A 27,785-nucleotide genomic window follows, 5' to 3' on the forward strand; every position below is an offset into this window, starting at 1 on the left:
CAACAAGTGCTTTCTTTAAAAAAAAAATGATAGATATAATTATTCTATTAACTAAATATGGAAACCTCGTTATTTTTTACATCTATAATTTCAGAAAACCATCTATATAACAGGAAGATTACAAATATATTGGTTTGAATAATTAGGTTTGATAAATCCCTAATGAATATTGTTCTCTAGCTCTCATGGCTCTTCATAGTATTCAACAGGACAGATCCGAGGCATCGAAATTCAAGGCCGAGTTATCTAATTTTGCTTGCGGAGCCGGAGAAATGTGGATGAAAAAAGGCTGAAATATGGCACCTTCCTTCAGTAAATTCATCTTTAGTCGTACCACAGCAGGTTCAGTTGTAGCAGGATTCTTGATTTATAATGCTGTGAAGTCTAGAAACAAACGCATACTCCGGAATAAGAGGTGAGTTTTTGTTCCTAATTACATTAATTGCATGCAAATGGAACGCAACTTTACGCATAAACATGACATAGCTTAGCGTAACTCCAGCTAGCAAGTACCGTACCGGTACCGGTAGCAGCTCCATGCTCCAGGGAGCTCCGTCGCCGAAGGCCGAAGGCGTCGGAGCTCCAGAGCCTGCGTAGGAAAACGATTCAAACAGCGCATTGGGTCACATTTTTTTGAAATGTAAAGAAGTAGTAATTACAATTTTGATTTACAATGTTTTTCGACTCCTCTTGGCATCTGTATCACTTGAAATTAAAATTTGAAGAAATCTTTGATGAGGAAAAGGGTGATTCCTTGTCAAATTGTCCTAACCCAATTCATCCCATGTTGCATTTCGGGTGCTAGTGTACTTTTGATTTTCGTATCCAGACGTTGACCCGTAACTCTGGCGGGGACATACCCTACTAAATCATACAAAATCTTTATCAATTGTTCAAATAATAGTTATGATTTAAAATTCGTTATGTTTCTTACCCCTTTTGTGTCAATTTTCTAATCTTTTTTGGAGTATTATTCCTTAAAACGAAGACATTATAATAAACAATTTCTTACAGGTTTCACAGCAAACCGCTGCACAATACAATCGTATAGCCTGTGATGGTTGGGTGCAAACTTTGGACTTGCGCAACCATTGTTCGAAGGAGTTATGTCTGCGCTTTGGAGGCCTAGTCTGCTCCTTCGGAAAAGCTTTGCTGCAATGCACACTGCATAGCGCGCATGAAGAGATGCCAAGTTCAAAGATCAGCTATGCGTGATTTTCATGACGAGTGCGCGGGCGAGGGTATAGCGTATAGTGTACGTTTCAAAATCGTGTGCGTGCATGACGAGACGTGATAGCCGGCCTGCATGCGATATACACTGTACGTACACGAACCCTGCGAGGAGCTAGCTGAGGCCTTGAGGCCGTTGGCCAGTACGTAGTCTACTACCTTTTTTTTTTCTTTTTTCTTTTCCAAGTCTGGCCCTGATGCGTGACAAAAATAGTTGCCATGCGTGACAGTGTTTTCAGACCCTCGATGCGCGACTGTCACGCATAATGCGTGACACTTGGTAGCTCTGCGCATGCAGTGCAGACTTTGGACTTGCTACGCTGCAGACAAATTCTCGGAAATAAATATTTTGTATTTGCCAGACAAGGCTTGTTCAATTATCAAAGGTTTTTAAATAATTTCTTTTCCTTTCGTACGCGAAGAACATGGTGTAAATTACCACATTAGGCCATTAAAAAAAAAAAATCTTTTTGAGACCGCCTGCTTTATTATTTTTTTTTTCAACTTTTAAAAATGAAAAAACATACCGCTAAAATTGTTTTTTTCTGAAAAAAATACAAGCAAAACATAAAGGCTGGTGGCCATCTTGAAAAATAGCCCGACTGGCTCTCCATCCAGTCGGGGAAAATGGACCGAGCGACCATTTTGAAGAAAAAAAAGAAGAAAAAAGGGCCTCCTCCTTTCTTTTTTTCAAAAAGGCAGGACGCTCAACATGTTTTGTTTTTTAAATGGCCTTAGAGTAGGTCATACTTTTAATGTAAAAAGGGAAAAATAATGGGATTAAATCGACGATGTTGACTAGTTTTGCCGGGTAGTTTAGCTCAAGGCAAACAGATAGAGACTGAACATAGACTTATGTGTGTATCATACTGGACATCCAATATGGCCGATAAGCCTTTTGCTTTCTAAGAATCCAATTTATCCAAATCTGTTTATTCAAAAAAGTAAATCTAATTTGAAAAGAAAAAATCGTAACAGAAGAGGCGTAAATATTCAATCTTGAATGATAAACGCCTATAAACCTAAACAGCAACTCTGTATGTAAGCTGATTATATATATATCCGCTATAGAGGCAAGGGACAGATTCTGCTAGCTGATATTGGGACCCGGTTTATGAAATTCCAGACATGAAATAGACCTAGTCTCTTGATTTGATGAAGCCAGGATAATTTTGTGTGTGTCTAGTACAAGTGTTCTGGTTACAGGTAATAATGATAATGCATACATGAATCTTTGTATTTAACTTTTCCTGATTTTATTTTATACAGTGCTGCCAATTTGCAAGCTGTTATACAGGTAAGTTGCTGATATATTCATTTTGAAGAAAAAAAATGTGAAAAACATTCAAAAGGGCATTTAAATTCTATTAGGAATGTTAAATTGTTTTGATAGAGGCATATACATGTATACATGTCTACAGTATTTACTTTGATAATGTAAGACTGCCAGTAAGATTGAAAATTTATCCAGACAAAAAGTACCAGCAAATTCATAATCTAAACAATTTCTGTTTAAACCCCAGGCAGTCAATGAATAAGCCAATGAGTGAAGGTACTACCTTTAGTACAATACCTACACATGCATATAAGACTGATGAGAATAGAATTACAGAGATTTAGTTTCCTGTATTTATATATATATGAACTTGCAGGGAGGGGCATCTTGTGTCGACACCTTGTACAGTAGTGAAATATCTAAGAAAGTTATTCATTTATTACATGTTAGCTTCATGTACATTGTAGAACATGAACTGAAACATTTTCTAATTGCATACAGCCCCTATGCAACAGTGCTTTTTCCATCAGAGAGCACTTACTATAAGAGCAAATACAAAGATGGCAACGCTGAAGTTAAAGAGTAGAATATCTTATACCATGTGTAATGGTCTCTTTAAGTAAATAGGTTTGATCAAATGCAAATAGAGCAGGATTGACCATCTCACACACACTGTACTCCTCAGTCAAACTCTTTTTGAATGAAGCTGCTTGGTTAAATATAGTAATCTCCCAGAGAACACAGTGTCAAAGTCTACATTTTCATTGTTAGTGTACCAGGTATTGATATTTGTTAAAAGGGGTGACTTAACAAAATATTCTGGATATCTTTATTTTGTAATGACATTGACTTAATATGAAAGTGGATAAGGGCATTGTCATTCTTTGTTTCTTCAAGATCATGACCTTTTTACAATATGAGTATGTAGATACATGTATAAAATGTTATTTTATAATGACATTGTAATGACATTGACTTGATCTGAAAGTGGAAAAGGACATTGTCATCCTTTTTTCTTCTTCAAGATCATAACCTTTTTGCAACAGAGTATAATATGATTTTTTTTTTATACATGTATAATATTAAATTATATACTAATGGTCCCATATACTTGTGCATATATATTTGGGCCATTCATATGTACAATTAGGTCCATGAATGTAAAGAATTGCTAAAGACAATTTCCAGTGACTCTGCAAATTAAATGAAGTGCATACATGTAGATCTGTGTGTGACCTCCCTATCTGTTTCAAAGAAGAAGAGAAAAATAATAATAATGCAAAATGTACTTTGTTTTCCTTGTGAAATAGTTTTCTTTTCATTAATTTCTTGTATTTCTCAGAAAAATGACAAAGATAAATCAAAGAAAGACCGAGCTGCTGTGGATGGACAGTTCTTCAGGTGAGAGTTTGTATTACAATGTTCGTAATCAAGATGTCTTTGGAGAGAGCCAGAATCCCCATTAAAAATTTCATATGATCTCTTGTACAAGTCAGGTCATGGTTTGGCCAGCCCGGTTTTAGTTTAGCACAGAATGGTGAATATTGCAATGTTTGCCAAGCACAAATAATGGCCAAACTTTGTGTAAGGTGGCTCTGGTACAAGTGTAATTTGTACATTGGAACTAAATTTGATAATTGATTAAACATGCTTGAGGCATATTTATATAACAGAACCACACTGTGAATAATGAACATGTTTTGCATAAAAAGTAGGCTAGTCTTCCAAAAACATTTCTGCGAAATACTTATTACACAGAAAGAAAATCTTTTATTGCTATAGTTATAGTTTAAAACCATATTTGAGTGTTTTTAGGTCCATGAAGTACTGATAAAAATGGAAGTTACGGTACATGTATTTGTACTTCTAACAATAGACTGACTAGTGTACTACTGTATTAGAATACTATGCATACTTTTTGAGTGAAATTCTATGTTTATTGATTTGAAAACTTGCTAGATGCTTTAATACTTGACACAGCTAGGTTCATTTCGTCCTTACAAAAATTTCTTTATACACAGCAAGTGAATTGAATAGCTCATCACAAATAATTCTTGGAAAGGATATCCATAACTGATATCATAAAAACAAGGCTATTTGAACATAATTATCACACTTGTGTTGCAGACGGCTGTTTCGTATTCTGCGTATAATTGTCCCTGGTTGGTTCAGCAAAGAGGTAGGTCAGATCATGTTTTCTACCTATTACTATATCAAGGTATATTCTCCCAGCTCGAAGGTTGATTGCAACATTTACCCACTCACTCTTGCAGTTTCATTCCACCCCATGTCTTCCTGTCCCCCTCCCAGTTAGTTCTTGGTTTCCCTCTTTGTCTGGTACCCTCTACTTTTCCTTCCAACAAGTCTTTCAAGAGACTATGTTGTCCTTTAAAGGTATAGACCAGTTTTGGAAACGCCCCCCCCTCTCAGAAAATGAAATGGAAGCTCATATTACCAATCATGTGAAAGAATATGTTTTGACTAATATGTGATGATACAAATTTTGCCAGGAAACCGTGTACTAATAGATATATTTGGTAAATTTATTATATCTATCCGGACTGGATAGATGTCGCGTAGTCCCATATTCATATTCCTGCGTACAGTGCTTGTAGCTTCACCAAGACTGGGCCAAATTTCTTATCATTTTGATGATTCCAGAACCTTGCAGTACACACCAATACTTTTATGCTAGATGATCAACCTTTTCTGAACGATTCCACAACGTTTCTTTCACATTGCTATGGCATGACCAGAACTGGTCTATACCTTTAATAAAGTGATCAAAGCATTTTTGCCTATTTTTCCTCAACTATTCCTATCAGGATCTTTTGTTTAAGCCCTGCCATATGCAGTATTTCGCTGTTAGTTTTCATATCTTTCCATGATGCTTTCATCATTCTCTTGTACTACCAATTTTCAAATGATGTTTTACACTGACAATTAAATTTTCAAATCTATTGTGTGATATGTTCGTCTCTATGCATACACATCATGTAGATGGTAGCCATTCTCATAAAATGTTGTAGACACATAAAACAATTGAATTATTTGAAACTAATACCTAGAATTCAAACAAATCATATTTAGCTATATTAAATGGAAGCAGATCAAGTTACATGTACTTTTTTACTTTGTCATTCCTTGGAGGAAAAATTTGTGTTTTTTAAAAAGAAAGATTGATATAAAGTCAAAATGAAATCAAGTAAAACCATTTATAGAAATGGGGAAAGAGTATTAAATTTAATTGAAAAAGAGATGCTTAAAGATAAACTTTAGTACTGGTAATGCGATTGCATTGTGAAAGAAAAGGTGTGGAAAGGATCAGAAACAGTTGATCATGTAGCATGTAAGTATTGGTGTGCACTGCAAGGTTCTGGAGTCATCAAAATCATAATAAATTTGACTGAGTCTTGGTAAAGTAACAAGCACTGTACACAGAAAGCTATATATGGGACAACACACATGGTGCCTGGGAGTACTACCTTGATTTCCTTGTCTTTCTATGCTCATTACTCAGTCAGTATACATTTTCTTCCAAAATTGTTTGGCACATGTCCAACGCTCAAAATACACGGGGGCGGTGGGCGATTCGCCCCCGTGAGCCCCACAATCGCCCCCGTCAGATGGTTCACGAGGGCGATTGCAAAATTAAAAATCGCCCCCGTGGAATTATAAAATAAAGATTATCTTTTCTGATATAACTTTAACACAATATTGAGTATCAATTTTCAAACCTTAAACCAATAAAATGGAACTAATTAGATGGCGCTTTCTCTCCCATCTCTATGAGTATTACCGATACAAACAACAGAGCTCGCAGTGCAGCTGTAGTGCGGCCGTCAGCAATGGCTATACTGCGCCGGTAGTACCGGTGTGCACGCTGACGCCCAATATATGCTGGAGCTGGAGACGATCGCGCAAGGACTGAAACATGGAGAAATTTTTCGTTGTGAAAAGTGTGAATCCTCTGAAATCTGGTTATTCTAAAAGATCGGCAAATAATGTAACTTGACCAGTAAATCAATATTGAGAAGAAGATCACCAAAGATGTTGCAGGGGCGGATTTAGGCGGTTTAGGGGTTTAACCACCCCCCCCCCTCCCCCTTGGGCTGCCGAGTGAAAATGTGTTGTGCATAGAAAAATGCTATCATGTGTCATTGTGTCCAGACCTACACAGTATTAGTAGATGTCAGTAGATGCCAGGAAAACATCACTAACGGGGGTTCAAAATAGCGCCAAAAAATCGCCTCGCCGCTTTGCGGCTCGTCGACGATGCTCCGCATGTTAGTAGATGCCAGGAAAACATCACTAACGGGGGTTCAAAATAGCGCCAAAAAATCGCCTCGCCGCTTTGCGGCTCGTCGACGATGCTCCGCATGTTAGTAGATGCCAGGAACACATCAATTACGGGAGTTCAAAATAGCAACAACAAAAATCGCCTCGCCGCTACGCGGCTCGTGGACGATGCTCCACATCGTATCTGGGTTACCCCCCCCCCCATCCTTAGCAAAAAGCTAGATCTGCCCCTGTGTTTTGGAAGGATATGGTAAAAACCAAAAGTAAAGAAAGAATGTAAATAAGGTTGCTCCAAATAATGAGGAGGACATTATGTGCAGAGCGGGAAGAAATGGAGAGAATGTCATTACGGAGATAAAAGTCAATAACAGCTATGTAACAAGTACATTTCTAAGAGGGAAAATGCCGACTTAAATAAATGATAATGATAAAATACCAAGGAATTTAGGAGTTTCATGGGTACCAATTCAATGAAAATTTGTATTAAAAAAAGAGCCCCCGTCGGTACTAAAAGAGCCCCCGTGAGAGAGCTCACGGGGGCTCTTTTTTTTTTGGAAGAGCCCCCGTGGACAAAAAATTAATTTGAGCCTTGCACATGTCATTTATTTGTAATCTTGAACATTCAGTGTAAGTTTCGTTTGATTCTGTGAGAATTAATTTTCTTTTTTTTACCAGAACTGGAGTTTATCTTTAAGAGAGATTTTGCTTCCTATGTTTTGTTTTTAAATAGTTTGATACGTATTTTGTCATGCAATATGGGAATGTCTTTTTTTTCCTTTTAATTTGAAATGTGTGAAATTGTATAGCATATGCTGACATTGTATACAGTATGTTTAATTGATACCTTTTTGTTTCTTTCATGACAGGCTGGGTACTTAGCTTTGGTAGCACTTTCTCTCATAGCTCGGACATACTGTGATGTATGGATGATACAGAATGGAACAGCCATTGAAAGGTAAGAGAAGGAGAGAAAGAGGGAGAGAGAGAAGATGTATATAATTATGGTTCAGTGGATAGAGCTGTGCTCCTGAAACAAGAGACCCACTTTGAACCAAGTTAGTGGATTAATGCCCTCTGTTTCATCTGCCCCGGTACATCGACTAAGTCTCTCAGATAGGAATTAAAGCAGTATATTCTTACATTTGTTTTGTTAGCATGGTAAAAAATAATTAATTTTGTGATCCAAAATGCCCCAGGCTTTATTTCATCAAAGATGTAGGGTTAAGGCCTGTGTTGCCATTAGTGTGTAGTTCTAAGGGACAAACTAACCTACATGGAATATGATATGAATATGTTCAGCTTTGAAGAAAATACATTGAATTTATGTAATGATATTTGTAAGAAGAACCTTCAGTAAAAGATCTTATAAACTGTAATGAGAATCCTGTTGTTGGTGTTATGTTTTTATGAAAGATAATAAAATATTATGCTTTGTAACAGACGATTAATTACAGTTTATCTCTATTTCTCTTGTAGTTCCATCATTGGGCGTGATGTCAACTTGTTCAAGAAGCATTTGTTTAACTTTATCACAGCAATGCCAGTGGTAAATATACATGAAATATTCTTGTTTCCATCAGGAGTGTCAGAACACATTTCAGTACAGAAAAAAAAGACTGATTGGATCGATTAGAGATAGATGTGAATTGATTTGTTTATTTATGCTTGTTTCCAGTTCTTTTTAATCAGAATGATTTTGTATTTGTGTCTGTAAAATGTACATCACGGTTGGGAACAGTTTAAATTGAATTTGAAACCTTGAGGTTGCTGTGTTCAAGATCCATTCAGTTTTTTTAACATGGATAATGAGAACTAAGAGGAATATCTGCATGTAATAGTGAAGATAGTATAATAATATGATACATGTACTCTGTATTAAGTGCAGTAGAGTATATTCATATAATATTGACTGGCCTTGAGGGGTATATCAGAAATATTGACCGAGCTCAGATCATATTGCCCCGAGTCGAAAGACGGAGGCAATATGGTCTTAGCGCGGTAAATATTTCTGATATCCCCCGAAAGTAAAGCCAGTCAATATTTTTATTGTTATCCAAATCAGACATCTAGAGCAAATACAGAAATCCATCATGACAATCTCAAAGAACTGAACAAACTTTGTCAAACCAGCACTGTGCATCCAGTGCTTGACGAAATTTTCGATACACTGCAAACAGTGTGCATTTGGTGTGATTAATACGTCACAATAGAGTGCGCGCAAAGTGCGCAGGTTCTCGTACGCATAATAGATGCGCAATGAAAGTGACAAAATATGGCGCAGTCAATACAAGATGCCCGGATGCGAGACCGTGGAAAATACAAAGGTATATTTTCACTCGTCTCTACACGCAAAGTCTATACGAGCAGGGAGACCAAGGAAAATACAAAGAATATACCCCTTCGTTCCCACTGCTAGTGAAAACTAGGGCAATATGGTTTTGTAAATGACCAGCTCAGATGTCTGATACGGGTAATAATCATATATCTTCTATTTAAATGGACCTAATATTATTATTATGATTATAAGACTTTGCACAAATTTATTCAAACAATATCATTTTGTAAAATCATATCCAGTTTGTTTTGATTTTTGAATTTTCTGTTTGATCTTGTTTCTTTCCTTAGATTTCTCTTGTCAACAACATATTGAAGGTAAGACAGAAATAGAAGATGACTTTGATCATAGTGGTTCATTTACTTGACTCTCATTCTAAGGATAGAGGGTTTGAATCCTAGCCCAACACTCACATCTTTTTGGCAAGACATCGATTGACATTTGCCACTCTCCACCCAGGTGTAAATGGGTACCTGGAGATTGCTGGGGTAATAATAATTGCAGGGCTATCTGGCAGAATAGCATAGGTGCTGATGATTTATCCTCTAAACACCTGAAAATAGGCCTTTTAATAATGTGTTTGCTTTTATGACCAAAATGATGAGAACTTTTAAAATTTACAGTTTATGATGAGTTAAAAAATGATGGCACTGCTAAGCTGAATTGTACACACAAAATACCATCCTCCCAAAAAAGAAAAAAAAAGAAAGAAAGATTAAGAATAATGAGAGGAGTTTGATTTCTTTAGAAGAAGTAGGAGCCCATTTTAAAAAAAGATGCACTTATTTCGGGCATACTGCTTTGCCTAAATCAGTATTAGTAATAGAGAGTACAAGTAATTAAATATATTGTATGCTCATGTTAATAATGCCAACATTTTGGTTCACATTAAATGCTAATGATTTCTAAGTTTTGAGATATTTGAGTCATGTTAAGACACACATGTACATGCATAGGTACATCAATGACCTTATTACGTAATACTTTGTTACTTCTTCCAATCAGTATGGACTGAATGAGCTGAAGCTGAGATTCAGGACCCAGTTGACCAGTCATCTTTACTCTCGCTACCTCAAGTATGTTATAATGTTCTGTTTTCATTTGCTTTTTATACATATATTGTTATTGTTGAAAGTATATGAAATTCATTCTTTCTCAATTGGTATCATACAATAAGTGGATTGTTATGAATAGCTATTAAAATGTAAGCATACATGAGAAAGGTTGCTAAAGACCATTTACTGGTATGCTGATAAATACTGACACAAGTACACACATGTGGGACTATATATTCCCCATGAACAGCATTTCCAGCTCGAATCCATTTTTTTCCCCTTTGGTTTAGAGCAGTTGTACATTTTTTATCAAGTCCATATTGTTATTAGTTTTCATCATTTCCATTCCATTCCAACCAAAAACACCCTTCAACTTATAATGCACAAGTCTGCTTGTTTTTTTAAAAATTTGTTAGCTTTATTTTATAATGACGAAAAGAGTTCATTAACCTGAATCTGTTATTAATTCCCTTGCTCAGTGAATAATGAGAGTTTGTAAAATATTTATATGGATGTTATGGACTCAAGCTAACATTTGTGTGTGTGTAATTGGGATTTTACAGACGTGTATCAATTAAATATGATTATTTACGTCTGGGGACCGACTTTTAACGTCACCATCTGAAAGACGTTGTACTTAATGCCTCTTGTGATAATCAAATTCTCCTTATTTTGTTCTAAGGGGATTCACCTACTACAAGATGAGTAACTTGGACAACAGGATAGCGAACGCAGACCAGCTCCTTACGCAAGACGTAGAGAAGTTCTGCAACAGTGTGGCTGAACTCTACTCAAACTTGAGCAAGGTAGGCTAAACACTGATGTGGTTTCCATGGTTTCTGGGAGCACTATACTGTAATACTTTGTCCACCATAGCTGGAGGACATCTGAGATAAACAAGAGATGATTCAGTGTCATATGTACAGTAACAACTAAATTATTCATACCCCTGGTAAATTCAATGTTTTTTCTGTTTCTACGTAACTCAAGAATGAAAGGCGGACTGGTTTAATAAAGGGCCTTTGTTGAACACTTTAAGATGTAAGCTGTAATGTGTCACATTTTCATGAACCATAAATCAGGACAACTCAATTGTTTACATACTTAAAAACTTACAAAACTTGACAAGGGTACAAATAATTTAGTTGTTAACTCTATGTGCATGGCCATCTCTCAACTAAAGCAAGAATATTTTAACTGTTAAGTAGCGTACTTGATGGCTCCCAGTAATGGCGGCTAACAATGAGGGCTCACTTCTGTGTTCAGCTCTCTGAATCAGTGTGTACAAATATGGAAGGAATAATGAGCTATGGTTAGACTTCGTTGATAAAGATACTGATAAATTATTTGCATATGCGATGAAAATGATAATGCGAGAAGTGGTCACGCCAAGAGTGGGGCGCGATGGCTCAGTGGTAGAGCAGTGGTTTCGTAACCAGGATGCCCACGGTTCGAAACCATTTTGATGGGATAGTGCTGTTTGGCAAGGCATTGATCCTCATTATCAAGTCCTTTGGAGAGGACTTAAAGCTGTTGGTCCCTTGGTTGCCATGAATTATAAACTGTTTTGGTCCTGTCAATAAAGCATGAGACATTGCCTGCATCAAAGGCAATGGTCTGGAAACTAGGTTGTGATGCTACTAACTTTAATTTCCATTTATTTGATTTTTCCAAGTACATGTATTTCCGCTTTTGCCTATATCTAATTCACTACATCTGCTTATTATTTTTCCAGCCTATTTTAGATATTGTGATCTACGTTAGAGAGTTGACCAACACAATTGGCGCACAGGGTCCAGGGTTTATGCTGCTTTATCTTGCCTTCTCAGGTCTTGTTCTTACAAGGTAAGATTTACAAATTATCTCATTTATAATAAAACTACAAGATGGAAGACGAAATGATGGAGTGTTGAATATGACTCTCATCGAACCCAAGGAATATGTATTTTTTAAAAATACAGATATGGATGTCTATGGAATATATCTGATAAAAAGTTTACCAAAAAATAAATGATTAAAGCTATAACACAGAATCTGTTGCAATGGTATACTAGAAAGTTGCTTGATACTTTGTGGCTGAATTTCAGCATTTGAACGTAACCAAAATTAGAATGGTGTACGTTTGTGTCCTTAGAATTGTGAAAATGAATTCATCCTGAATATGAATGAGAGTCAGTGACAGTCTGTAGAGGTGTTGTGGCGTAGTGGATAAGTCATCGGACTGTGAATCACATGGTCCGCGGTTCGAGTCCCGCCGCAGCACTAATGTCCTTTGGCAAGACATTAACCTACGCTTACTACTCTTCACCCAGGTTTTAAATGGGTACCGGTAGGAAGGAATTCCTTAAAATGCTGCGAGTGTCGAAACCGGCAGCCTAGCATAGCCGGGTAATGTTGGAGCGCCTTGAGCACCTTGCAAGGTCGATACGTGCGCTATATAAGAATCCAATATTATTATTATTAACATGTTTCAAGAGAGAATGTGAACAGGTTGTTGTTTTGGTCTGATTCTTTGCATGCAGATTAAGGAGACCCGTAGGTAAGATGACTGTACAGGAGCAGCAGTACGAGGGCGAGTTCAGATTCGTCAATTCTCGTCTCATCACAAACAGCGAGGAGATTGCCTTCTACCAGGGTAACAAACCTGAGCAGAGAACCATCAACAAAACATTCAAGAAACTGGTAAATATATTTGATTTGTATTTATATGTACATGTAGGACACAGCAGTTTAATAATAATAAATAATAGCTCGTTCTTATATAGCGCTTTTCAGGACCGGAGGCCCTCACAAACCGCTTTACAGATAAGTATATTATTACCCCGGTCATTGGATTCAGGCTTACCCGCACACAATGTATGCACATTCTCCACTCCCATCGTATCCAATCAGGGCATGTAACCAAACATAACCCTCAAGAAAGAAGGAAAGATTACCGACAGTCTTTTTCAGGACTCCCCAATTTTTCCCTTCTCTCTTTCTCACATGGTGCAACCGTAAGCCCTCTGTATATAGCACTCTTTGTTATCCAGAATTTCTGGGGCTTTTCTTTGATATTAAGTTTCTTTATAAAAATTCCCTTTAAATGGAAGAGTAAAATGAAAATTAAGTGGAAGTAATTATGATAAATGTAATCTACACCACGACCTAACTCTTTACATGTATTAGTATGTGATGTTTGATTGATTGAATCAAACTACATGTATGTGTGTGCAGAAGTGCACAACTAAAATTGAGCTTTGCCATTCTAGGAATTACAGTAGCAGATGGTGACATTGTATTGCGTGACCCCCACTTACATATAATTTGAGGGCTTTATTTGTGTTATGACTGTAGTAAATTTTAATGTTCAGACTCTGTAATGAAGTGAGCTTGTCTTAAAATTTCAAAGAAATATGTATGAGAATTATCTTTTATCTTCAGAAAAATAAACACCATTCTGAGATGGAATGGGATATGAGCTTTAAATTCCTTTTCTTGTTTTGCAGGTGGATCATCTACACAACTTTATCTTCTTCAGATTCTCCATGGGTTTTGTGGATAACATCATTGCAAAATGTGAGTTTGAAAGGAGAATGATATTAATATTTCTTGTTCTTTCCATCTCTGTAGTTACCCATTGTGAATCGACTTGCTAGTGAAATCTTATCACTGTTGAAAATTTGGATAGATGTTAAAATTAAGATAAGGCTTTGAAAGAATAATGACGTGTAATTATTCCTGTTGACACTTTTCCTAGGGATACAAATGTTGTCATACTTCATTTTGGTCAAACTGCCATAAAGGTTATCAAATACTCACAAAATTTTTCATTATCAGACATTTTGTCGTTGATATTATAAACCGACAAATCCGTGCAGTAATATGTATGATGGATTTGTTGGTTCATAATAACACGTACATGTAGGTACATGGTGACAGATGGAGCAGTCTTACTCTGATGTGATAATTTATCTGCACCTAGATTGTTGAACAGTATTCCTATTTATCTGCTATCTACATGCACTTTCAAAACTCAGGTTAAGACATATACATGTTTCTATTCCACGTTGCTTACGACTAGCCTCTACCCCAGTCTCTCTCTCTTGAGAGAGAAATCATGGACAGCATATTCAGTAGGTTGTCAGCCTCGTCAGCACCTTTGATAAGGCAACTAGACATAGGCGCTCTACAAATTCCTAGATTAGAGTAGATTTGTAGAATGGCACCTGACCGGAATACTCACCAGGGAGAGGAGTGTGTGCACTTTCAAGTGTGGATTAGCTATTGAATCCATGACAGGAGTAATGATAATTACAATGTAAAGCCCTTAGAAACGTAGTATTAAGCGCTATACAAATGTGACTTATTATTATTTGATTATTTTTCTTGATATGTTGATATCTTCTTTGTTCACAGATGTTGCTACTGTAGTAGGGTACATGGTAGTGAGTCGTCCTTTCCTGAACCTGGCTCATAAACCCTTCCTTTCCATGTCACATACACAGATGATGGAGGTATGTCATAGAAATCCCTTTCTAACTCAATACTTCTTACTTTAAAAGAGGACCAATCACCCCTAAATAATTTTTTCAAATATCGTGAAACTTGTATATAAAGAACACTGAAAGGGAGTCGAGAAAAGCACTCTTCATAGGTAAGTGGTCTTTATGTACGGGTGCCTTTCATTTTTTCAATCAGAAAATAGAAATAGAAACAAATTATGAAAAAGATTATTAAAAAAAAAAGACTTATTGTACAAAACCTAGTAGATTACTGAGAGTTGCAAATGTGACAACAAATTTAAGAAATGAAAAGAAATTGAAAAGGAAAAGGGTTTGTACATTTTTAGTGAGAAACACTTGACAAGGGGAAACAGAAAATGTGGTCTTTATAGACAGGTGAAAATTCCAAAGAGATGGTTGCTAAAGCAGGTTTCTCTGCACATGTATTTAGGCTTCCATGACTGTATACTACATGTGTATTCGATATATCAGTTTTAAATTCTACTTCTGTGAAGAGAAATTGGCTGTTATTAAATTACGCATTAAATGAGAGTAAAAGCATACATGCACGCAAGCCCACAGAACCTACCTTCAAGTCAGAAGTGGGTCCTATACCTCGGGTTTTGCTGTTATCCTTTTTTTTGCATTCTCCTTCACCATCAACCCCATAGAATCACAGGTTAAGTTTTTGTTGTTGCTGTTTTTATCGGGAAGGATTGATTTTATACTTGCTTCATGTTCATGTAGATTGTTTAGGTGATTAAGTGGTCCTCTTTAATTGTAATCTTAAGTTCTGGGCTTTGTGTTTATAAATGTTACAATTGAGCCTAATTGATTGTAAATCCTCCAATTATAAATGTTTTGTTTGATAAAAAAATGTGCATTTATGCATAGAATGACAACGTAATTAGAATATTACATTGGAGGCAGAGTTCATTTGCAACCAACATCTTTTCCAACTCCCCCCTCCCCCACAAAAACTAATCACTTGATGCATTTCTTTACACTCAAAACCAGCCAATCACAAACAAGCTTTTAGCCATCACTTGATAAAAGTCGGATTTTGAGTGGCTGTCTGGCATTTTAGGTTTGATTTTTCAGATGGATGTTGCCATCAGATAATCTTTAGATGAAGAAATCCCTTTTATTTGGTCAAGATTTAAATCCACTCTCTTCTATTTGTATGTTTACTTCGCCCTCTATGGCCCGATTTCATAAAGGAGGTTAAATTTAACTCATGGTTTAAATCTTCATTTACATAACCCATAGTCTAAAATTAGCGCAACATTGTCAGAGGTCCAATATAAGATGTGCGCAAGGCAAGGTACGCTTATTTTGCACTAACTTTTAAACCATGGGTTATGTAAATGACGGTTTAAATCCTGGGTTAAGTTAAACCTGTGAATTGGGCCTATGTGTGTATGGTACATGTGTTTGCATGGACTGTTCTTTGTAGCTCTACTATCTCGCCGGTCGCATGCTTGTTCAACTGGCCCAGGCCATTGGCCGTGTGGTTCTGTCAGGGCGTGAAATGACGCGCCTGGCAGGGTAAGTCCCTCCCTCGATGGATTTTTGCTTTCACTCATTCTCAGAATTTCACTCGTCTTTGCTTCTGTATGAGCTTTCAGTGTAGCTGCACACCTCCTTAAAGGGGAAGTCCATCCTGATAATTAGTTGGTTTTGATAGAAGCAGAAAAGTTAGAGAAACGGATCAGTGAGAGTTTGAGCAAAATCCAATGAAAAAATATTCAAAGCTATGAATTTTTTAAGTTGCAATTAATCAAACACAACATGGCAACTCTCTGACATATTTTGGGAGCTCCTCACTAATTTGCTCTGTACAGATAAAATTCCATAAACTTTAAGTCTCTTAGTTATTGATGATGGAATAGATTTGTTTCATACAGTGGTTGTGTAAAAAAACATATTTGCAATAATTATATTAAGGGTGAATGTATATATGATAAAACATTTTTTTAGTACAAGGCAAATGGGAGAGGAGCTTTCAAGATACGTCACAGAGTTGCCAATATGTGTTTGATTGATCGCAACTTCAAAAACTCATAACTTTCTTATTTTTGGAACTCTCACCAACCCGCAGGTGTATTCACTTTGTTTTATTCCATGTTGTATTCCAATACAGTAATGTAAACCTGTGATGTCACTTCTGCCACCAACTCTGGTAACACAGAATGCACAGCAAACAATTGCGATTGGAGTAACGACTATCCCAATTTACTTCCTCCGAGTCTTGATATTTTTTAAACAAAAAAATAATTTAGCTCCCATAAAAAAGTGAATCTGCATTATAATTAATAAAAAGAACTAAAAGAAAAGAAAAAAAACTTATGATTGGACTCTTCTTTATTTTACCTTCCCTCTCCATGGTTGCATAGCACTACTATAGGGCCGGCAGAATGCTGGTGCGTTTAGCTGAGGCTATCGGTCGCATGATCCTATCGGGGCGAGAAATGACAAGACTTGCAGGGTAAGATTGAAAAATCGGGTATGAAAAAGGTAGAGCAAACTAATATCCCTACTTTAGCTCCTAGAAGTAACTACCTTTTGGGAAAAGCACGCACATTGCTGTTTATACACACATACATGTATGCATGTACATTTACAATGTGTGTTGTAATATAGTGGCTAACATCGTGCACTGTGTTGTCATGAGTTTGGTTGGTATTGTATTTTGTCTGTGTTTGTGCACGTATCCTAGTGTCTTGTTCCTTGTCTTTCTACAACTGTTTCGCATTCTAACCTCTCTTAAAGTTTATGCCACTTGCCTTTCATCCAGTCGCCCCACCCCCTCTCCCGATGCAGTAGGTAGGGGGCTACCAAGGAACCCTCTTCTTATGCTGATACTCAAAGCATTATCTCATCAGTCATCTGAACCTTCACCCCATATCCATTTTAATCCAAATAGATACATTGGCAGATCCGTCATCTATCAATGAGGCCTAAAAAAAAGTTGGTGCATTGTCCTTTGCGACCAACCCAAAAATCTTGAAATCTATGGTCAGCTTAAAAAAAAAAAAATTCTTCTTTTAACCGTTTTTTGGGGAAAAAAACGTATTAATGCATTCAAAACTGAAAAATAACAACCCAAAGATGGAGTGAAAAAAAAAAGGCAAAAAAAGAGAGGATTTTCAACCGACTGACCGACCAATGTTTTATCACCTAAAGGGCAATACAACATTTTTTTTTTTTTTTAGGCCTGATTCATTTCAAACATGCATCATAAAACTCTTTGCATTCTTTATTTATCCTGCTTGTCTTACATTCCAATCACAATCCTCATCCTCCTTCTCCTGATTGCATAGGAGTATTACCAAGCAGGTAGGATGCTGCTCAGGTTGGCTCAGGCCACAGGGCGCCTCATCCTCTCTGGTCGCGAAATGACCAGGTTATCAGGGTGAGTACACAGGTCAAAGGTCAAAGGGTCAGATGTCAACCAGTGATGTGCAGTGGTATATAATTTTTTTTTTTAAAGTGATATATTTTTCTTTTGTAGCCTGAGCCACAGCATACTATTTCCTTTTCGTTCTCTCCATCCCTCTTGCTTTCTGTGTCTGTCTCTCTCTCTCTCATCTGTCTCTGTCTCTTTTTTTTCTCTATCCCTCTTTCTCTCTGTCTCTCTCCTCTGTCTCTTTCACTCTGTCTGTCTGTATGTCTGTCTTTATCCCTATCTCTCTCATTCTAACCATTAAATGATTAAAAAATATATATAAATTAGTGAGCACTGCACTCTTTGTATCCTTTGAAAGAATTATGTTTGAAATTCCAATCAAAGATATTTACATGTGAGATGAAAGAATATGTTTTCAGTTTCAATCCAAGTAGGATCTGAAGACCAAAAAAAAAAAAATCAACGTTAATCCATTGTGTACAGGAATGGGGAGGCTCCTGTGTTAATCCTATGGAAATGAAAGGATTCAGGAGTCTAGGGGTGTACATCTTCTTCATGCATGTTTGTGTGTTATCTTTAGTCCAATATGTGCAGTTTGTGTTATGTTTTCTTTCTACCACATGTTTTAGATATTAATACCTATGATTGTACATGTACGTGTGTGTCACTGTCTGCATAAAAAGCATTTCTATTTTGTACTCTCGTTATTTTAGTCAGTCTTATCTATTCATTAAAGCCACTTCTAACCCAATTAATACTACATGTAAGTCTGGGATAACTTTGGCTGGAGTCAATGGAAACCATGCGGTTTAAATATAATCCTATTCACCTGGCTACAAAGCTGTGTCCTATCTGTGATATAAGTCTTCTGCATTCATTCTTGTTAACCCTTTAATCGTCCAAGCTCGGTCATCCCACCATGTGCTAGTATCAATAGCATTCATGCTAATCATATCCACATACATGTAGTTTTGTAGCTCATCTCAAATATTTATATTTAACCCACTGTTTAATTTATTTATAAAAAAAAAAATCATTACTGTTTTCTGCTTCTCTTGGAATAAATATTTATTTATGATGACCCATAACCCTTAGTTGTGATAATGTGCATGGATGTGCTTGATGCATGAAGTAGATTTGTTTAATATATGACAAATATCTAAAGCAAAAGGATATTTGATGTACTTTTAATATGTTTTTATTTTTTAAAATTTTATTTATTTATTTATTTTTGTTTAAATTTATTTTTTGGGGAAGGTTTTAATTTGCAAACAATATGCATTGTAATGAGAGACAACAAATAACTTCTCTCTTTAATTCTGCCGTTAAATATCTTATCTGAAGCACATTAATTTAACCGTTAGAAGGTCTGATTATTAAAGAAAATGGCAAATATAGATCAAGTATCCATTTAAATGTAAATGGACATGGGCATCTGTAATAATTGTCTCAAACATCTAATTTATGTTCATTTTGATGTATGAAAGATAAGTTTATATTGAACAATAATTTAAAAATCTTAACTAATAGTGTCCACTTTCTTATTTTGTTGAGTGTATATCAAATAGGTATATTGTAACTTATAATTGAAAACAAATAAATGTTATGTTATAGGTAACTAAGGGCCAAATCTTGCTTCTCAATGTGAACTTCTAAAAATGTCTTTCTCTTTTGCGTTATTGCACAGGTTCACCCAGAGAGTGACTGAACTGATGACTGTCCTAGAAGATCTCAACCAAGGACGCTATGAGAGAACAATGGTCAGGGAAGAGAAAGGTAACCGAAAAACTCCTTTAAAGCCCCACTGCACTACTTATCGCTACTTGCGCCCTCTATACAGCCAACAATGCCTAAGCGGTGACCATTGATCCCCCATGATGCCCTTTTTCTTATGTTAATAAAGAGCTGATTTGATTGAGATAACCACCTGTCAGTGACCTTGCAGGGAGGTCTAATCCCTCCATGCCAAACTAGTGCAGAGGGGCTTTAAAAAATTATTATACCCAGTCTAAAAGCTATGAGCTCAGGGGATCCAATCATTCCAAGTCTGCATTGAACAAGTGTTTGCATACAGAGTAATTGAAGCAAGAACTGCCCAACATCCAAACTCCTGTCTTCCAAGAACAGTACATGATTGGAATAAGTTACCCTTCTCTTGAGAAGAGAAAGGTAACCAAATAGATTCTAAATGTTTCTGTTTCGGTTGCATCAGTATAATTTACTAGACCCAATGTAAAAGATTTGAGCTCAGGGGATCCAATCATTCCAAGTCTGCATTGTACAGCTGATAAAAAAACTGCCAAACCTCTTAAACTTCTTTCTTTCAAGAACCATACTTGATTGGTATAAGTTACCCCTTGAGATTGCTATGAAAGTTTATCTGGGTAGTTTTAAAGACACATAGAAGTGGGGTCTCATGGGAAAGTTGACACCCTTTGGGTGTTTACCCAATAACAGGTGTTGATGATCACAAGAATTTATATTCCTCTTCTCATTAATAAAAGTGATGCTTTTTGGCAAGAGCTGTAATAGTCCGCTTTCCAAACCATCCAAACAAATGTCCTGTCATTGATTAACTTCATCTCATATTTGATACTTTATTCATGACAGATTCAGACAGTGAAGATGACAGAGAGCCATTAGTACCGGGTAGTGGTCAGCTCATACATGCTGATAACATTATCAAGTGAGTACTAAGAACTTGTTTAGACTGGATTATGGACCAGCTTTAATACAGAGTTTGGATATTGCCTTAATATGCTTTCCCCCTTCCCCTTGATATATTGATAAACAGTGAAACCTGTATATAAAGACCACTCAAGGGAGACAAGAAAAGTGGTCTTTATGAACAGATTCCTGTAGTACAGGTTGTTATGAGAAAGGGAAACATAAGATGTGGTCTTTATTTAACAGGTGGTCTTTAATCAAAGGTGGTCGCTAAGGCAGGTTTCAACATAGATTTTGTGAGGTACCGATTGATGCCTTGTACTATAGACCACAAACCTTTAAAGGCATCGTTTAACAATGCTAAATCTGAGATGCAGGGCCCTACATATTATCAGTGTCTGTGATATGTTGAAAGCCCTAAAAAAATTGCGCTTCAAAATGATCAAGAAGTGCCTCAAAAAATAAAAAGCATTGAGTGACTGGTTTTACCATACTCATTTTCCCCAATAGACTGTAGTGTTATGAAAACTGTTAGGAAAACGCAAAATTCAATTTTGATTTTGATTTTGATTTTCATTTCCAATCATAAATATCTTGATAATCAGACAGGCGATCGGCTTGTAAAAGTCATGGGGTTTCTGACTGACCTTTAATTATAATTATAATTATGATTGCAGCATGAGCTAAATCCAGGAATTTGTTTCAGAATCTGAGACAAGTTACCCAATCCCTTTAATCCTTTGGAACCTTTGAATCAGAATGATACTAATAATGATGTCATTTCTATTCTTAGATTTGAGCAGGTGCCGTTGGTGACCCCTAACGCTGACATACTGGTCAGGGAGATGACCTTTGAGGTACCCTCAGGGGACAATGTCCTCGTCTGTGGACCCAATGGATGTGGAAAGAGCTCCCTCTTCAGGACACTTGGAGAAGTAGGTACTCGCATTGGAGTGGTTAGAAATGGCATTATTGTATCATCACTTGTTTATATCTACCTTGTGTTTGCTTGCTATATATCAGTTAAACTAATTACTGAAATGTCTGTGAAAGGTCTCAATCATCTGGGTATTACATCGGTAACGTTAAATATTATCAACAAATCAACCGGAATTACTATGTTTTTGCTTGCTACGTTTCACATCCACTCCGGGACGCTCCATCAGGCTGATTGGTCTTTGGCTGCAAATGGTTGTTGATCAGCAACTTTTTTGCAGTGAGCTTTCTTTTCATTAGCGTCTTTCAAAATTGTAAGTTTTCTAAAGTATTCAGGATTATCATTCGTAAATTAAATGGCAGTGAGCTTGAAGAGATGGAATGGATGTTGTAACGTAAAAATCAGGGTGTGAATGAAAATGACCATTTCCCTATTCTGTTCTTTATTTCCACCTAGCTTTGGCCATTGTTTGGAGGCAAACTCACCAAGCCAGAAGGAAGGAAACTGTTCTATGTGCCACAGGTGAGTGCCTTGATGCCAAATGGTAGAAATACATGTGCTCTGTTTGAATGTTACAGTAATCAGATTGCATAATGATAGATTTACAATTATGACTTCTTTTAGATGAAAAGAGAATGAGCTACTTAACTTGTCTTTGAAAATGGTTTGGAAATTAATTTTTTCCTGTAATATTTTACAATAATGATAAGCTGTATATTTTGAAGTTAGTTTTGAAGTCAATGTTTTGTATGTGATGTGACACATGTGTGATTCCGGAACACCCCAAATAATTGATTTTGTCACAAAAGCAATGTTACAAAGTGATTTTGTCCATGGGATCAATCCCACAAGCGCTTTTGTTCACACAGAATCACACCCTGCAATTATTTTATCAAACCAGAAATGGATTTTTGTGAATTCTTATATCCAAATTAAACAAACGATGCTAATGTGTGCTTCAGGTGATACATGTATACATGTAGCATGATACCTCCACCTCATTTGATTGTGATAGGGTGTCATTATTTGCCATAACCAGAACTCAAGATCACCTCCAACTTCTGTTCCTAACTTTATCTTATCTTTCTATGTTTTCAGAGGCCTTACATGACGATTGGCACATTGCGTGATCAGATCATCTACCCTGATATCAAAGAAGACATGATCAAGAAGGGAGTCACTGACAAAGATATTGAAGAGATGATAGAGAAGGTATGTTAGATGGATGAATAAAGAAAGAAATTGAAGACATCTAAGAATGTATGATGGGGAAGGGAGTAGATGAAGACAAAAATATTGAAGAGATAATAGATGGATGAGGAAACTGGTGAATGATACTGAAGAAGAAATGATTGGGAAGGGAGTAGATGAAGACAAAATATTGAAAAGATGATAGAGTAGGTATGATAGATGGATGAATAATGAAAGGAGTGAATGACATTTAAGACTTCAAAATGGGGAAGGGAGTAGATGAAAATAAGTATTGAAGAGGAGATAGAGAAGGTATAATAGATAGATGAATAATGAAAGGAGTTAAAGATTTTTAAGAATGCAGGATGGGGAAGGGAGTAGATAAAGACAAAATATTGAAGAAGTGATAGAGAAGGTATGATAGATGGATGAATTATGAAAGGAGTGAATGATATTATAGTATTAATGACTGCTTTGAGAGAAATAGTTGTTTTTATAAGCTCAAGGGAAGGTTAGAATTGTGCTATTACCCGAGGCGTGCCGAGGGGAATAGCCCAATTGTAACCTTCCCGAGAGCGTATAAAAACAACTATTTCTCGAATATTAAAGCAGTCATTAATACTTTTATATGCCGAAAAAAAATAGACTAAAAAATAAAAAATAAAAAATACTTTTTGTTTTTGTCGAAGGTGAGAGTCGAACCCTTGCGTACAATGAGTGATGAATCTTACACCAACGCCTTACACCACTCGTCCATCGCGCGATGTTCACGTGCTTGGCAGTTTTGTACAATATATACATTAAAATGGATTGAAACCGGCTTCGGCGTGATGAATGCTTCGCAAAAGCTCCATTAAACGGACCCTTCTTTTACTTTTGCAATGCATATTGGCACGAACTTAGATCAAGATCTATCGGCAGATGTTGTTTTTTTTGTTTTTGGAAGTTTATTTTCGTCTTCATGTCAACAATGCAAGATAAAATTGTCGGTAAGATCGATCGAGATTCAATTGTATTGAAATTACCGACCAATCCTTCGCACACATACGGTATCCTCGATCGCTCAAACCATTTTTTAACATGTAAACCTATGGGGTAACCATGGAGGCTGACCTATTTTTTTAATAACCATGGTTATTAAAAATATTAAATGTTTTATGCATGGTTACCGGGAATTTTACAGGAACAGTTGAAGTTTATGAATGCAATTTCGACCAATCAGATGGCTGGATTACTTAAGTGAGGTATATAATAAAGAATGACATTGTGGAGCGGTGTGTGCCGCGCTTTGTAACCACAAGGAAAATGTGCTATATCAAATATCTTTTGGATTGGATTGATGGGGAAGGAAGTAGATAAAGACAGAAATATTGAAAAAGTGATAAAGAAGGTATGATAGATGGATGAGGAAAGGGGTGAATGGTTATACGAGGGCACAATGAATCAATGCTGGAGAAAACCAATCTGATAACTTGAAAGTAGAACCTGAACCAATCATGGTGCTTTTATTATGGTGTAATTCACACTTCATGCAGATATTGAATATATCAATGTAAATAAGAATATAATTATCACTGAATGAATGGAATCTCAATGACATGAAAATCTTTCTACATACTTCCTTTGTAGATCGGATATAGTAAAAATGGATGGGGTAGATGCCGTACTAAACTCGATATTTTTATTTCTCTTAGTGCACATTTCTGATGCCTTTTTGTAATACACTGATTTTGATGTTTAGGTTCAGCTTGCTAATCTCCTAGAGCGTGAAGGATCATGGGATGCAGTCCAGGATTGGATGGATGTACTGAGTGGAGGGGAGAAGCAAAGAGTAGCTGTAAGTAATAATGATAACAATATTCGGTTCTTGTATAGCACATATCATGTTATGACATCTCTATGCGCTTCCAAAAGAGATTTGGAAATTATTACCCCGGCTTTAGCATGGCTGCCATTATGGCGCTCTAGCATTTCAAGGAATTATTTCCTACCAGGTACCCATGTACCTCACCTGGGTCAAGTGTGGCAAATGTAGATGTCTTGCCAAGTACAATATCAAAGCTCAAATTAGGGTTTTGTGTTTGACTTTTAGGGGATCTTTGTATGTTTTCATGAACAAAAAAAAATGTTCTCAATAAAAGCCTCAACTAATTTGTATATTATGCCAATTTCATAAATTTCTGATACTTGGATTTCTTGAGAATTTTGATATGGTGTTTAGAGGAGCTTACTGAAATGCAGAATAAATTATTTTGCAAGTAGTGGTAGGTCAAGCAATTAGTGGTGGGTCAAGCACTGTATTGATTGGACTATAACAACGTAAGTGCCGCGCTGGAGATCAGACTCGTGACCTTCGCACTCCATTCAAGAACAATAAAACACCTAGACATTACAGAGCTATTCTCAAATGGTACTAATATTTTAAGTTGCTTCATTTTTAAGTGATCTTGGCACCGTCGTATAAAGAGTTGCGATTGATCCAAATCAATCTTAAGTCCTCCGATCAATCACAACTTTACAGTCTCCTTTTACTTATGTACCGGTACATAGTTGCGATTGATATCAATCGCAAATAACTTAATCTCATTAATTAATTAATCTCAACTGTTAATATAAGACAGGGGTCCTGAACATCAATTTTCATTATCCTGTCTCACTTTTGTTTTCTTTAATTGTTTTTTTTTTTTTACTTCTACAGATGGCTAGATTGTTCTACCATAAGCCTCAGTTTGCTATCCTAGACGAGTGCACCAGTGCTGTGTCTGTGGATGTAGAGGGGTATATCTACACACATGCAAGGGAAGTGGGCATCACACTCTTCACCGTATCACACAGGAGGTCTCTATGGAAATATCACGAGGTATGGCATAGTAGGAGAGGGAGAGAGAGAGAGAGAGGGAGATGGAGATAAAGACATGTAAAGAAGGGCAGCTGAGAGAGAGAGAGAGAGAGAGAGAGAGAGAGAGAGAGAGAGAGAGAGAGAGATATGCTTAGAGAGAGAGAGAGAGATAGAGATAAAGATGCTGAGAGAGAGAGAGACAGAGAGACAGAGAAATATGTAGATAGAAACATGTAGAGAGAAACATGTAGAGAAGGGCAACTGAGAGAGAGAGAGAGAGAGAGAGAGAGAGAGAGAGAGAGAGAGAGAGAGATGCTTAGAGAGAGATAGAGATAAAGATGCTGAGAGAGAGAGAGAGAGACAGAGAGACAGAGAGAAATATGTAGATAGAAACATGTAGAGAGAAACATGTAGAGAAGGGCAACTGAGAGAGAGAGAGAAATAGAGATGCTTAGAGAGAGATAGAGATAAAGATGCTGAGAGAGAGAGAGAGAGAGAGAGAGATACAGATACAGATACAGATGGTGAGAGATAGAGATAGAGAGAGAGAGAGAGAGAGAGAGAGAGAGATAGGCAGACACATGCAGAGAAGTGCAGCTGAGAGAGAGAGAGAGAGAGAGAGAGAGATGCTTAGAGAGAGATAGAGATAAAGATGCTGAAAGAGAGAGACAGACAGACAGAGAGAGATAGAGACATGTAGAGAAGGGCAGCTGAGAGAGAGAGAGAGAGAGAGAGAGAGAGAGAGAGAGAGAGAGAGAGAGATAGCGGAGGGGGAGAAGGAGAGAGAGAGAAAGAAAGAGAGAAGGGGAAATAAGAGGACAGGATTCAAAAATGAAGAAAGGGTAGAGAGAGTGAGAGCGAGAGAGAGAGATAGAAATGTAGAGGGATACTTCTGAAAATGAAAGACATCTGGAAGACGTACATGTAGGGATTTGTAAAAAAAAAGATGTATATAAAGGAAATCTCTAAGACAAAAATGATTGAAGGACAAAAGTGGGGAGGGATGGACGGAGAAAGAGAGAAGGAGAAAAAGAGGAGAAGAAGAGAAGAGAAGAAAAGAGAAGAAAAGAGAAGAGAAGAGAAGAGAAGAGAAGAGAAGAGAAGAGAAGAGAAGAGAAGAGAAGAGAAGAGAAGAGAAGAGAAGAGAAGAGAAGAGAAGAGAAGAGAAGAGAAGAGAAGAGAAGAGAAGAGAAGAGAAGAGAAGAGAGGAGAGGAGAAGAGAGAAAGAGACAGATATTTTTTTCTTTGTTTAATATTTGAAACTATTTTTTCTGATCATCCAAGGGTTAGCATCATCCTTCCTCTCGAGCTAACTCGAATTACACATCGCAATACAATGGTCATTTTTCTTCTCTTTTTTTGTCATTCCAAAATGCAGTACTATCTGATGTTCGATGGACGCGGTTCGTACGAATTCAAGAAAATAGATCAGGACACGGTGGAATTTGGATCATGAGTGAAGCACAATTGAAGATACCATCTATATGATTATATTATAATTTTGTATGTTCTTTTTACGTCGTTGATGTCCGACGTGTTTGATCCTCTCATTTGATTTGAAGAGATGTAATTTGATACAAGATCAAATCATACCAACACAAAGACCATGAACAATTTCATTTGATTTATCTCAAAATGATTTGTGGGAGTTTATTTTTGAAGATTGTCAAAGCGTACATGTAATCAGAGCTGCCAACCATTCTGTTTTTGCCGGAATTACTCTGTTTTTTCCTCCAAATTTTCTTCATAAAATACGGTTTTTAATAATTTTTTTTTATTTATTTTATTTTTTTTATTTATTTATTTTTTTAAATTTTTAAATGTTTAAATTTATTTATTTTTATTTTTTTTACATACCGCACGTCAAACAACTGCCCTAAAATGGTGATTTGATCACAAATTCAATAGAAAACTAATTTTAAAGCATACTTGAAGAGAAAAATATTCTCAATAAAAAAATGAAATGCCAATAATAGCAAAATGACCACCAAAAAAATTACCTGCTTGTATGGAAAAAACAGCATGATGAATGAACATTTCTGCATTGGAAGTGTGTCGCGCGT

General features: G+C 36.5%; 1 protein-coding gene across 2 annotated transcripts; it reads left to right on the forward strand.

Annotated features, from left to right (window-relative positions):
* The first annotated feature begins 239 nt into the window (after positions 1–239).
* Positions 240–27,474, forward strand: LOC583732 (ATP-binding cassette sub-family D member 3). Of its 2 annotated transcripts, none has more exons than XM_030996453.1 (22): positions 240–415; positions 2,500–2,527; positions 3,849–3,907; positions 4,634–4,685; positions 7,672–7,760; positions 8,282–8,351; positions 9,431–9,457; positions 10,146–10,216; positions 10,878–11,001; positions 11,931–12,040; positions 12,718–12,877; positions 13,684–13,753; positions 14,594–14,691; positions 17,076–17,167; positions 19,776–19,864; positions 20,699–20,774; positions 21,549–21,690; positions 22,149–22,214; positions 22,791–22,904; positions 24,625–24,720; positions 25,582–25,743; positions 27,101–27,474. In XM_030996453.1, exons 1-22 carry the CDS (start codon positions 297–299, stop codon positions 27,176–27,178), a joined length of 1,992 nt encoding a protein of 663 aa, XP_030852313.1. In that variant the 5' UTR covers positions 240–296; the 3' UTR covers positions 27,179–27,474. The 2 variants fall into 2 exon arrangements, with proteins under 2 accessions (XP_030852313.1, XP_030852314.1); XM_030996454.1 differs by lacking the exon at positions 17,076–17,167 and adding an exon at positions 18,003–18,094.
* The last annotated feature ends 311 nt before the right edge of the window (positions 27,475–27,785 follow it).

This window comes from Strongylocentrotus purpuratus, unplaced genomic scaffold (assembly GCF_000002235.5).
Source record: "Strongylocentrotus purpuratus isolate Spur 01 unplaced genomic scaffold, Spur_5.0 spur5_scaffold_3, whole genome shotgun sequence".
Classification (NCBI taxonomy): domain Eukaryota; kingdom Metazoa; phylum Echinodermata; class Echinoidea; order Camarodonta; family Strongylocentrotidae; genus Strongylocentrotus; species Strongylocentrotus purpuratus.

Excerpts from the sequence above, each read along its gene's own strand:
- LOC583732 (XM_030996453.1), top strand. The coding sequence starts at position 297 with ATGGCACCTTCCTTCAGTAAATTCATCTTTAGTCGTACCACAGCAGGT. Across the intron at positions 3,908-4,633 it reads GTGGATGGACAGTTCTTCAG|ACGGCTGTTTCGTATTCTGC; the intron begins GTGAGAGTTTGT and ends CTTGTGTTGCAG. Across the intron at positions 7,761-8,281 it reads AATGGAACAGCCATTGAAAG|TTCCATCATTGGGCGTGATG; the intron begins GTAAGAGAAGGA and ends TTTCTCTTGTAG.